Raw genomic sequence first — 12,892 nt, forward strand, 5'->3', positions numbered from 1 at the left:
GCCATGAATGATTGGAAGATACTCAGGTTCCAGGATTTTAAATCCGTGGAAGAATACGATTCTGCTCTAATGAAAATCGCCCATAGTCTTGAACTATGTGATGAAGTGGTTACAGATAATGATCTACTGTATAAAACATATTCCACATTCAATCCAAAGGATCGGTTGCTATCATATACAGCTAAAGGTTTCACAACCTATAATGACCTATTGTCATACCTATTGGCAACTGAGCAAAGAAAGCAGAAAATTAAAGATACCATTGACAGATTTGAGAAACTTCAGAAAAGATGCATTGAGGAACAAAACAGTGAGATGAGATATCCTGAGGCATTGGATCAGGATGAATCCAAGAAAGCCGTGTGGAGTAATATAGATTGTGAGGCCGGCTTATACATTGACTAAAAGAAAGATCTCGACATGATAATTTTATTTTAAGTCTATGATTTTGTGATTTGCTTTTTTATTGAAATAATAAAAACGATTTTGTTTTTATATATTATCTTGCTTCGTCTTGCTTGATGATTCTTGATTAAATAACAAACAAAACCTTAATAAAAGGATAATCAGTCCACTGATAGTTGATTTCATGCATGGTTTAACTTTACCTTGATTGTATAGGTTTAACTTTACCTTCCTGCAATCACATAAAATGAATTGTTGGGTGTAGACTAATGAGTTAGTTCACTGATAGATTGATTGCTCGCATAGATTTAACTTCATCTTGATTGTATAGGTTCAACTTTACCTTCCTACAATCACTTGAAATCAATTAATTGGTACTGACAATGGCAAAAGACACGACATTATTCAGACCCATTGAGTTACAAAGATTTACAACATTCTACATTGAACCAGTGAGCAAAGAAAATACGATTCCTTTCAGATTTTTGAAAAATCGCCTAAAAGCATTGTGAATGCCTATACCCATATTTTCTACTGATTTATTCTATGCAAAGGATCAGTATGAAAGAGGCATAAAGCCATGGTAACCAGTATGGTTCACCACGAAATAAACACTTATGGCATGACCAGATTAGCCATCTTGATCCAAAACATGATGAAAAATTAATTAAGGCACAAAAGTGATCCCATAAAATCTCACAATGTGATATAAGTACACAAAAGGGAAAATCACTAAAATAATTAAGGCTCCACTGTCCTAAGCACTACGAAATTATGAGTGTCCTAAGCACTACGAAATTATGAGTATGTTCATGAGGGGGAGAAAGGTCTAAAACCCACAGTCCATGATCATATCATAAATTCGGATTCCATGGTTTACAACCATAATATACACGGCTGGAAAGCTTTAAAGCCCTCACTAATGGTACATCACCCACGTCCAGCCTAAAGCTTAAGGACATTATGTATATAAATATTGATTTACATCAGGCCATACATGTAAGCATAGACATTCTCACCTCTGAATGATTAAGGGTCATAAACTAGACATATACACAAACCATCTTAAGAAAATACGAATATTCCACCACATATATGTGTGCCATTTAAGATGGAACCTCAGATGAGGATTGAGAATATATATTAGATAAATAAGAATTCCTCCACGAAACTAAAATGTACCTTGTGCCAAACATGGATGATTTAATCAAGTGGCCAAGAACACAGATTACAAAAGATAGTAATCTGATTATCCAACTTTGAAAGGAGAAAGTTATCACGCTGATAAAGAGTAAAGAGTAAAGAAAAATATAATGGTATCAACCATAGTTGTCTTGGCAAGATCCTCAGACCAAAGATTATGATCTAGACGTTCTAAAAGAATATGATCAAAAGATATAAAAGCTAGCAGAAATATATGCCAGACACACTGACCCGAAAAGAAAAAATGACTATGTCATACCAGCTTAAGCACCACGAATTAGATGTCTAAGAGACACAATCAAGTTGCTACAATGTCTATTAGAGATAGACAAATAAGTTCCAAATAATAAGGAACCTCGGAAAGTAATGAAAGGTGCTCAGAATCGTACAAATCCGAGTTCATAAGAGAAACCAGTTCAGACAGAGAAATAAGGTTGCGCAACCACACATCTAAGGTACCAGACCATGTAGTTTGGGACGCCAAACTGCAAGGTATAAAGGTCTTGGATAATAAGATCTCAAAATCTAATTAGATCATGTCTGGAACAGTATGAAACTAAAGATAAAGAGTGTTAACACCAAAGATGTATTTACATACATAAGAGCTCATAAAAGATTGTAGTACTTGGGATTTGAAGGATATAACCTGAGGATCATGAAACCACGTAGAGTACTTATAAAACCTATATAGGGACGTGGGGTGTTCAAAGAATTCGAAGTAATTATACGACAGATGGGCGTAGTAACCATGTACATACAGAAAAGCCATCTAAGAAAGAAACCAGTGAATGGATCTTGTGAGATAAGAAATTCCGTGAGATTAAAGGACATGACCACATGGTATAGTGTGTCCATGTTCCTTCTAAATAACATTCAAGTATAGCTTGATTACACAAGGATACTCACAAGGACCAAGGAACAATTTATAAAGAGATATGCTCCTATATGGTGGATACTACTACAGAAAATCAAGTTTGATTTTGTCTGGATATTTACTAAAGAAATAATGGTGTAGTAAACAGCAAATGGATCACTGGATAAAGGTATCAACGTACCATAGAAATATGAGAAAGAAATTCTCATAAAACAAGCTTTGTTCCTAAGTTGTTTATGGATTGTAATATACAACAGCTGTAAGTAATATGAAAGAGAAAGATATGAAGTAAAGTTGTTTGTATGTGTTCTGGGTCTATGACTCAATATATATTGAATGTCTACGTTTTGGGAAAGCCATATAACCAAAGAGAATCTGTGGGACATGAAAAAAGACCTGCAAGTAAAGTTTTATTGCAGATTATGAAGTCCATCTGAGCACCCTTGAAGCACCATCAGTTAAACCAAGACATGGAGTGATCAGCAGCAAAGATGTACATCCTGACCACATCTTAATGGAGTTCCAAAAGACATACCAACGTCCAAGACTTACAAGTTCATTCAAGGAGAATCCAGCTGATCATCTTCACCAAGTCATAGGCAACTTCAACGTTCAAGAAGACTCGGATACCAGATGGGAATGCGTCTACTACAGTGATGCATTCATCTGGGGGAGTTCATGTGTTATACTATTTTTCCTGTCCTTGGTTTCCCATTTTGCCACATTGGTTTTGGGGTTTTTCAGGAGAGATTTTAATGAGGCAGCATTAAGCATGCAACGAACCTGTACAGGATGTGTCGATCTAGGGTGAGTGTTATAAACCAAATGATGATCGACCATGGACCAGCCCGTACTGCAGGCCCAATCCGGGACATGATAAAGACAACCAGAGACTATGTGTTTATCTAGTATATATTCCATGTATATCTGTAACATAGTGTTTATCCTTATCCTTATCTTGTTAGGATAAACATGACCTTATGACGGTCTAATACCTTGTATATATATGGACCTTCTGGTCGACAGTAATGATAACAGAAGTATTTCCCCAACACTTCATTTACAACAGCTTCAATAATTTTAGAAAATATATGTATATATATTCTTTTGGCTTTCTATAGAAATATTTGTATTGTATTAAATCTGAAAATTTATGATGTTTAAATAAATACCTAAAATAACATGACTTTTTTCATGGAATATAAATTATTACGGGTATTTTATGGGTATTTTAATTATATACCCGAACCGACCCGGACCCGAGAAGAACCGACCCGATCCCAAACCGAAATTTTTTAAGTACCTATTGAATCTAAATATTTAGGATCCGAAACGACCCGGACCCGAAAAGAACCGGCCCGAACCCGACCCGAAGACCCGAACGCCCAGGCCTAATAAATTATATCAGTTGATATAAGTTTATGATAAAAATTTTAAGAAAATTTAGCTGTTATAGGAATATCAATAATGTTACATGTGAATATTTGTAAGGTTTAGAAAAATTGATATGTTTATTAAAAAGTATTTGTATTGTACTAAATTCAGAAATATATAGAATATAATAATTAAAATAAATATTTTCTATGGGTCTGATTGGTAAGGGCTGTAGCTTTAAAATTTTTGCTGTAGAAAAAAATCTGTAGACTTTTTGCTGTGGCTTTAGATTTTACTGCTGTAGAATTTTATGGAAAGCACTAAAAAATTGCTTTGGATATTTGGCTCCGCAGAGCATTTGTACAGCTGTAGGTTATTTCAAGAGCTGTGGTTTCAAAAAAAAATTTAAAGTTTGATTGCTCTGAATTTGGTGCTTTAGAAATAAATAGGACTGTGGACAACACCTACAGCAACTACCAATCACCCCCTAAAATTCTAGGATTTGGTTGTTTTATAAGATTTTTTCTCAAATACTGTTCACTTTAAAAATGACACATGAAACATTTCCATTTTGATAGATAAGATATGGTTTTAGTATCTTTAAAATGTAGTTTTATACCACAAATTTTTTAATACATTAAATTTTCTAAATCATTTATAAATATTTAATAATAATTTATAAAACACTTAAAGAATTTTATAATCCCCTTAAATACTGAACCCTAAACAATAACCAGTAAACATAAACCTAAATACTAGAGTGTTTTTGTAAAGTGATAGCCAAATTATGATATTTCAAGCCATTTCTCTTGTGTTTATTCAATTATCAATAAGGTGTTTAGACTAATTGTTTTATAAAAGGTTTGATTAGCTTTGTTGTTACCATCCGCAAATAAGATATGTTTGTGAATTGTGTGTTTGTTAACTGTTGATAACAATTATAAATAACTAGGGGTTTGTCCGCCCGTATGGCGGATTGTTGTTTATTTGTGATATTACTTTTTGGATCTATTTTATGTTATGCTAATGTTATAAAGTATAGCTTCCTATATCCGTAATTAAAATTTGTTGATGGTCATGAACGCTTAACATCAAAGAGGTTCTTTTGGTTGACGGTTGGCTATGTTTTATAATATTCGGATCATTGACAACATCTATTGTTCAACTCAAATGGGTTTTCGTAATGTTTGAGTAACAATTATTTATATAGTAGGAAAATAATTCAATGAACAAACTTATTTTTGAGTACATGCGGCGAAAGTAAAGGAAAAAACCATTACAACTATATTAGTAAGTTAATGGGAATCTACAATGGTCAGCTATCCATTAACATGTTTGCATAAATAAATTGGTTAGCATATTTCTACTAAATATGATTTTCTTTAAGAGTTTCCTGTTTATGAAAGATAGTTTTGGAGCTTAATCGGTGGTTACATAGTTATGTAATGTAATATAATATAATATATTTATTTTTTCTATAATTGGTTGTTACATGTGATGATTTTAATGTGGATCTGGTCGACACATTTTATTTGAAAGAAGATGACGGAGGTCCATAATTAGAGAACGTCTTAGTCAAGCAATTTTGGATGAGAAGCCCCGAGGTTCCTGGCCCTGTTTTTGTATTTTTCTGTTTGGCTGCAGTAGTTAAACAACATTGGAGATGGAGTGGGGAGAGTAAATGCTGAAATCGCAAAACAAAGCCAATGAAAACAGAGAAAGAAATAGCTTCATGCAGTTGCTTATTCTTCAGAGTTCTCATGTCTGAAGGAGGAGACCCAGTCCATGATTTTTCGGTTGATTAGTGAGAGGATTGAAGCTGGCGGAGGTAGTAAAGAGGGCCTTACTTAAACGTAACAGTATAGAAGGAACTTTTGTATGTTTTCTGTTTTCCATGAAGGTTATTTGTAGGTTGACTAAATTTTCTTACACATTTTAATAAATCTTGAGCATATGAGCGAAATCAAGTTACTGAATATCTGATGTTCTGTTTCGTCAAAGTCTGAAAGTAAGGTAGAATAAGTAAACTGTATGGAAAATTAGAAAACTATCGTAGATATTGCTATTCTTAGGAATTTGGGAAACTTTTATATATTTCCATGGTGGGATTTCTGGTCCTTTGTATGAATCACATTCCTTGTTCGAAGATTTTTCATGCAAAATATGTTATCAATGTCTGTCATTATTTGCTTAGTTTTCCTTTTACGCAGAGGCATTTGATTAAGAGTTGGCTTATAATGACGACATAACCAAGAGCAAATTGATTATATGTTTCATCTATGTATTGGGTCCTGTCTTGCATGAGAATGGTTCATTATAAAATAAGAAAAGAGTAATATTAAAAAACTTCAAACGTCTAGCAACTGGAAACGAAAACAAATGCAACAGAATTGTAAATTAGATAGGGGACCTTCTGTCCTAACATAAACCGAATGAAAAAAAGACAAAGCATATGTCAACACATTGGCTTAGTTCCTCATATCATCTCCTTCAAAGATCTATGCATTTCGGGCCTTCTTCAGTGGATTTCCCTTCTGGTGAACCTTGGGCGACGTCACAAACGTCCTCAGAAATTGATTCCTATTGCTCACTGTTTGGTATGGTTCCCTCAGCATCAGATGGTTCCTTGGGTTCGTCACCACCCTCAGGGGGATTACAGCCAGAGGAGACACCAAAATGGAACTTGGAAGAAGCACATTTCTTTCCATGCTTATCATCATCAGGGTTGTGGGCACCACCCTATTGAGAAACAGTAGAACATATTACTATTTTTGTTATATAAGGAGTCAAGTAAATATATTATTTTTATTGATGTACATGTGGAGCAAAAAAAGGTCCTGGTATCCTATCAGTGGGATCGAAGATCCTTGCAATAGTGAAGGACTTATGATTAGCCGAGAAATTGAATTCACTGAGCTTGAGATAGAATATGTATGTATTTCCAACAATGTCTTTAGGAATTGAGGGAGTTGATAGCCTCTTGGGTCTTGTTCATCTTGTCCCTAAATTTGATCAAACACAATAAATTGTGATGAATTAAAATGGTACCGTAAACAAAGATTATAATATTCTTATGGAGGATACCATAGGGTTTGTAACCTCTGCAGCCCTGACACCTGTCAGCTTAGACATAACTCAGTTGAATGCAACAAACACAATTGTATAACAATAAGCCTGTGAACTGGCACATTTTCTTTTCTTAAAGATGCATGTAATCCCGAAGACTCATTTATTGCCATGACCTAAAAGGAAAGGTAATAGCCAAGTGAATATGCCAGAAGGAGAGACCAAGTCCTATTCAAATTTATCCTTAATGGGGTAGAAGAATAAAGCTAATTAAGTGTCTCAGTAACCACATGTAAACTAATGATCTTTATGAACAGGTAAGAGAATGGTGCTACCGTTGGGATGGTTACAATGACAAACTCAGTAGTGTCCACATCACAGAAAACATTTAGAACTTTCTCCATTCTATCTTTCAGTTGGTCCAACTCGTTGGACTGTCTCAAAAAAAAGAATCTTTAGAAGAATTCGAAAAAAGTATTGATTCAAGAGAAAAGGCCTATACTTACAGGTCCTTGTTGTTGCATCTCCTTTTTATCAAAGACGGACGTAAATGCTGAAGCTGCCGCAGTGATCTTCTTCTTGAGCTGAATATCAAATATAGCTAAGCTAAGCTAAAGATAACAAAAGGATAAAAAACTGAATCATCAAACCTTTGTTATTTTGCCAATTGAAGAGTCATAGAAATTGGACAGAAAAAGGAAGCCGCAAAGTATGTCCCTGCAAGAACACTATACGGAAATTATAACAGAATCCACCAAGTGGAATACTCTAGACTTAGAATATACTATATACTAACCGTGGGAGCAGTATCGAAGACTATATGTGTAAACCTATTGTATTCTGGTGACTCCATAAATTGAAGAACCTGTCAAGACTCAAGAGATCTAAACATTAGACATTAGTTATAAAAAACAAAGTTCATCTTCAGGGGATTTCAACATACGTGCCTTGGATATAACTGCTATTTCGTCAAATACCAGGTGATGCAGCATTGAGCATATCTTCAAGATTCAAGCTCCCTAACTACAAAAAATAATGGACAACGCATCTCTATGACATTTACAAAGTTTTCCCAAACCAACAAAAGTATAAAAGAAAAGAGAATACAAACCTCCCCAGCAAACATCCCTAGCCCCATCCTCGCACCCATACAGCTCATGTCCCTCTCAAACCATCCATTTTATTGAAAAGGTAAGAAAACCTCTTAGTAAGAGATTTGTAAGCAAAAGGGAACAAATCGTACTTTGGAATGTCTTACTTGGTTAGTTTGGATAGGTAACAACGCACCTTCTAACGGATTTCTCGGAGTCAAACTCAATATAATTTAAGAAGCCAGAGAAGGTGGGAACTTTTCGTGGAGGTCAAACGAATGGCTCGCCAGATGCTTTCTGGAGTATCTCATCATCAGAAACTGCAATGTTCCCAGCCCGATATCATCAGTAGCAACATGAGTTCAAAATGTCCCTAGTCAAATGGTCCAGTAAAGAAAAGGGCAAGTTCATTACGATCATCTTGATAATCTTCGTCAAGCGAACCCATCTCGGAGTCTTATGATGCTTGGAAAGTCTTTCCAGAGGCTTCTTCAACCCAAACATTGTGATCCAAACCTGAAAAAAACTCTCGTTGCAAGAATCCAAAAGTCTATAAGAACGATGTTGTAGAACCCTTGCCGCCGTCGACACGAACCGCTCAACTCGGTCATACTCTCCAGAAAACATCCCGGAGAGGTTGAAACCGGGAGACCCCGAGATGATGTGGAACTTGAGATCCCGGAGTTGTAGTGGATCAATCGAACTGAATCAGTGTGGTATCAAGCGAAGAAGACGAAGAGGGAGAGCCGTAGATACTCGAGACTTCTGTCCCAAACTCAATAAACTCAAGTCCAAGTCCATCTGACATGTTTTAATGAAATGTTGTGATTAGAGGAATTTAATAAGTGACGTGGACAGTTTCCCTGTTCTCTATATCTTCCTTTTAGTATCGTAGATGTCAACCGTTTCAATTCGCTGTCAAAAATTGACTACCTCTCACATTTATAATTACAAGAATTTTCGAATATAAAATTTCAGGAAACGATTAAAAATAAAAATAAAAAGTTTCCGCATGCTTAACGCTTCAATTCTATTAAAAATGAATGATCTTTTAGAAATAACCATTCACTTTTCCTAATAACTATTAATTTATTAACCATAAATTATTTATTTTGTTAGATTCTTATCTAATCCAACCAAACTTACCAAACTTATTTTTATGACCAGATTATTCTCTAACCAAATTTTACAATAATGTTAAACAAATTTATTTAAAATGTGAGATACGAACTTTAAATGTTATATATTATGGATATCATCGTTATTTCATTTCAAATACAATATATAAATTATAAATGTTTTATTAAAACATATAAAGTCATTTTCAAATATATGTTAAATAATGTGATGATTATTATAATTTTATAGAGATATCTGAATTATAAGAATACAACAAATAAATTCTAATTTAATATTTTCTCCAAAAATAAAAATCGAAGTTTAATTTATCGGACATCTAAAAACTTAGAGACATATCTATTTATCTTACTAAAACTGAAGTACATTTTATTTGACGTAAACATGCATCTGCGTAACGTTTACTGAATTTGTAATATATAACGATTATATTTTATGTTATAAAGAATTTCATATGTTTACTATATGTAAATAAATATCTGTACTGATTAAACTCTAGTTTATTCTTAAAACTGTTATAAACGATTCAAACCTAAAATCAAAGATCTAATAACAACCGAGCAGGCGTTTAGAAAAAAAAAAAAAAAAAAAAAAAAAACCGAGCAGGCTATTTAGTCGGCCCATTTATCAGCAAATGGATTGTTAGCACTTAGGAGGATGAAAGGACACGTGGCTGGTGGAAACTTTCAGTGGAGCTCTTAACTCGGTTTTATACCACTTTCGCATTGCATCAGATTCAGTTTCTCTTCCACATTCCAAATTTGAAACCACTCTCTAGCAATTCGACACAGATATTCACAAGGTAAGCCTGTAGATCTGATCTTTGATTCTATCATTCTGTGAATCGATCTGATCATGACTGTGTGATGTATTCCGCTCTTTTTATCGCTGTTTCATTGAGAGAATCGAGGGTGTTCTTAATTAGAATCCAGTGAATGAGTTTTAGATCTAAGATGCATAGCTTGTTTGATTCAATGATTTTTTTATTATATCATTCTGTGAATCGATCAGATCAGATCGATTTGCTGAGGAGCATGAATGTGTTCTTCTTAATCTGTGATAGCTTCGCCATTGAGAGGATGAGATTAATCTGTGATAGCTCGCTTTGAATGATTTTCTCAGCGAAGATGTCGTCACGTGAGGTGAATGTGTACATGGCGAAACTAGCCGAACAAGCCGAGCGTTACGAAGAGATGGTTGAGTTCATGGAGAAAGTTGCTAAAACCGTCGACTCTGAAGAACTCACTGTCGAGGAGAGGAACCTTCTCTCCGTTGCTTACAAGAACGTGATCGGAGCGAGGAGGGCTTCGTGGAGGATCATCTCTTCCATTGAGCAGAAGGAAGAGAGCAAAGGGAACGAAGAACACGTTGCTATCATCAAGGAGTACAGGGGGAAGATTGAAACCGAGCTTAGCAAAATCTGCGACGGGATCTTGAATGTTCTTGAAGCTCATCTCATCCCCTCTGCTTCGCCTGCTGAGTCTAAGGTGTTTTATCTGAAGATGAAGGGAGATTATCACAGGTATCTTGCTGAGTTTAAGGCTGGTGATGAGAGGAAAGATGCTGCTGAGAGCACTTTGGTTGCTTACAAGTCTGCTCAGGTTTAGTGATTCTTTCTTCCTTAGGTTGTTCTAACATTCGATTGATTTTGTTTGTTGTTGTTGTTTCATTTCCTGTAATAATGTACTGCAGGACATTGCGACTGCTGAGTTAGCTCCAACTCACCCGATCAGGCTTGGTCTTGCACTCAACTTCTCTGTGTTTTACTATGAGATCCTTAACTCGCCTGACCGTGCCTGCACCCTCGCTAAGCAGGTTTGGTTTCTCAAACCATCTTCTTTAACTTCTGTTGTTTCATGTCAAATCTGTCTTGTTAACTTTTTGAAAAAAAACTTGTATGAGCTCTTATGGTTGTGCAGGCATTTGATGAAGCTATCGCTGAGCTGGATACATTGGGAGAGGAATCATACAAAGACAGTACGCTGATTATGCAGCTTCTCAGAGACAACCTCACTCTCTGGACTTCTGACATGACTGTAAGCCTTGAATACAATGCTATATTATTCACTGTGTGTTTTGAGTGCTTGTTAGTTCTGTAATTGATGATGATTGTTTCTTTGTGGGTTGATAGGACGAAGCAGGAGATGAGATAAAGGAGGCATCGAAGCCAGAAGGCGGTGCAGCAGAGTAACGCTGAAGAAGAGGAAGTCGTTTTATAAAGGGTAGAAACTTCCTTATGTGATAATCTGAGTGAGGGATAAGCTCAGGATTCTTATCAGATACTCTTTTGATTTGAGTTTGTTTATTTTGTTTGTTTGGGAAACAATTTGAAAACTACTTTCGAATTTGCGATTGATTCCTCGAAATTTCCACAAATGATCCTCTAGTGTGACAATAATAAACATGTTTAATCACATGCTTTAAATTTTTCAAATTGATTAGTCTTTCAAAATTTCCATCAAGTACTTTTGCTTGTAGTAAATGTAGTTTTTTGGATTGCAAGTAATGTCCTTTTTTGTTCAACTGATTGCAAGTAATGTCTTAAAACCTGCAAATTGCCTTGTGGAAGACTTTGGTGGTTAAGAACTATGGATTTTTTAGTCTTGGGAAATTTGAGGTTCGATTTGTGGCGTTTTATCCATTTTGACCGGATCATAATCCAGTTCTTCTTTCCCGACTACTGTGCTTTATTATTCATTATCTTTGTTTACAAAAGCCTCCAAAAAGTGAGGCCAGTCGTGGAACAATCTCCATTAGCATAAATGATTTCCTAGCAAAATTATCAGGTTCCGAGGTCGTTTATCAGGTTGATTTTAAGATATATATATATCCTAGTATTAACCCCATGCTTCGCATGGGAATATTTTTTCTTACAAATACAATATAAAATATATTGTTATTAAGTATAAATGAATAGTTTAAGTATAGATGGATAGTTCCAAACTTTAGATTTTTTCAACCATTCTATAAAATTATATATATATCAAGAAAGATTTCAAAAGACCAGAAAAAATATCAAATTGCTCACCATATATATTGAAGGAAATTTCCAATCTACCATATTGATGTAAAACCTATTTCACAGTAGAAAAACAGTTCAGCAATATGATCTTTTGTAAACAATGTAAAAGCATTTACCTTTTATCAAAACCTCTTCTTCTGATTGTTCCTTCGTTTTGTTTGTAGTTTAGGCTTTTTTTTCTCTTAATTATCCGTTGGCCCAAAAATGCTTCATTTTTGTTAAAGCCTAGTTTGTCTTTTTCCTTTTTCCCTCTTCCCTCTTCGTTTCTGTTTTTGTTGTATGCAAAAGCAAGGCAAATAGTTTACAAATGATTAGCCATATAAATAACAAAGATCTGTAAAACACCAATTATGTAGATAAAAGAGTTGTACGTATTATTACCTCAGTTGCTGACCGAGCTTTGAAACAGTACAATCAAGTGCCATATTCAACTTGTATGTACAACAAATTTTGGCATCAGTAGAAGATCTGAACAGAGAGAAAAATGAAAAAGATGAAGCTATGGAGGATGACAAAGAGAGATGAAAAAGAGATAACTGTAGATCAAAGAGAGAGTAAAAGAATAAGAGATTGAAAGATATATAGGAGATTAGCAGTTTCAAATCGTGATTCTTTTTAACGTGGTGGTGAAATGCGAGAAATTTTAGGGATTTAGTTATTTGGAAATTCATCAAATTTGGAAAAGTTTTTTTTTAAAAAAAATTTTAAATTTTTTTTTGC

General features: G+C 34.7%; 2 protein-coding genes and 1 long non-coding RNA gene across 5 annotated transcripts; 1 reads left to right on the top strand and 2 right to left on the bottom strand.

Moving 5' to 3' along the window:
- Positions 1 to 6,170: 6,170 nt before the first annotated feature.
- On the bottom strand, positions 6,171 to 7,369 carry LOC106339951. Its single transcript, XM_013778815.1, has 4 exons — positions 7,258 to 7,369; positions 6,941 to 7,098; positions 6,674 to 6,858; positions 6,171 to 6,595 (listed from the first exon to the last, which is right to left on the bottom strand). The coding sequence occupies exons 2-4, from the start codon at positions 6,986 to 6,988 to the stop codon at positions 6,355 to 6,357; spliced, it is 474 nt and encodes a 157-aa protein (XP_013634269.1). The 5' UTR covers positions 6,989 to 7,098; positions 7,258 to 7,369; the 3' UTR covers positions 6,171 to 6,354.
- Positions 7,370 to 7,622: 253 nt separating this feature from the next.
- On the bottom strand, positions 7,623 to 7,890 carry LOC106339952. The gene is made up of 3 exons (XR_001269263.1): positions 7,866 to 7,890; positions 7,719 to 7,787; positions 7,623 to 7,650 (listed from the first exon to the last, which is right to left on the bottom strand). It is a non-coding gene; the product is annotated as an uncharacterized LOC106339952 (long non-coding RNA).
- Positions 7,891 to 9,803: 1,913 nt separating this feature from the next.
- Positions 9,804 to 11,584, top strand: LOC106342871 (14-3-3-like protein GF14 psi). 3 transcript variants are annotated; one of them, XM_013781922.1, is made up of 5 exons: positions 9,804 to 9,952; positions 10,273 to 10,751; positions 10,843 to 10,965; positions 11,070 to 11,186; positions 11,282 to 11,584. In XM_013781922.1, exons 2-5 carry the CDS (start codon positions 10,278 to 10,280, stop codon positions 11,339 to 11,341), a joined length of 774 nt encoding a protein of 257 aa, XP_013637376.1. In that variant the 5' UTR covers positions 9,804 to 9,952; positions 10,273 to 10,277; the 3' UTR covers positions 11,342 to 11,584. The 3 variants fall into 3 exon arrangements, with proteins under 3 accessions (XP_013637376.1, XP_013637377.1, XP_013637375.1); XM_013781923.1 differs by having other exon boundaries at positions 9,824 to 9,952; positions 10,278 to 10,751; XM_013781921.1 differs by lacking the exon at positions 9,804 to 9,952 and having other exon boundaries at positions 10,254 to 10,751.
- The last annotated feature ends 1,308 nt before the right edge of the window (positions 11,585 to 12,892 follow it).

This window comes from Brassica oleracea, chromosome C4 (genome assembly GCF_000695525.1).
Source record: "Brassica oleracea var. oleracea cultivar TO1000 chromosome C4, BOL, whole genome shotgun sequence".
In the NCBI taxonomy this organism is placed as follows: Eukaryota; Viridiplantae; Streptophyta; class Magnoliopsida; order Brassicales; family Brassicaceae; genus Brassica; species Brassica oleracea.

Bases quoted from the DNA above. Each gene is read 5' to 3' on its own strand.
- LOC106342871 (XM_013781921.1), top strand. From the start codon at position 10,260: ATGATTTTCTCAGCGAAGATGTCGTCACGTGAGGTGAATGTGTACATG. The intron at 10,966-11,069 runs GTTTGGTTTCTC...ATGGTTGTGCAG, and splicing joins CCTGCACCCTCGCTAAGCAG to GCATTTGATGAAGCTATCGC. The intron at 11,187-11,281 runs GTAAGCCTTGAA...GTGGGTTGATAG, and splicing joins TCTGGACTTCTGACATGACT to GACGAAGCAGGAGATGAGAT.
- LOC106339951 (XM_013778815.1), bottom strand. From the start codon at position 6,988: ATGTCTAAGCTGACAGGTGTCAGGGCTGCAGAGGTTACAAACCCTATG. The intron at 6,859-6,940 runs GTATCCTCCATA...GATCAAATTTAG, and splicing joins CAGAGGTTACAAACCCTATG to GGACAAGATGAACAAGACCC. The intron at 6,596-6,673 runs GTACATCAATAA...GTTTCTCAATAG, and splicing joins GACCTTTTTTTGCTCCACAT to GGTGGTGCCCACAACCCTGA.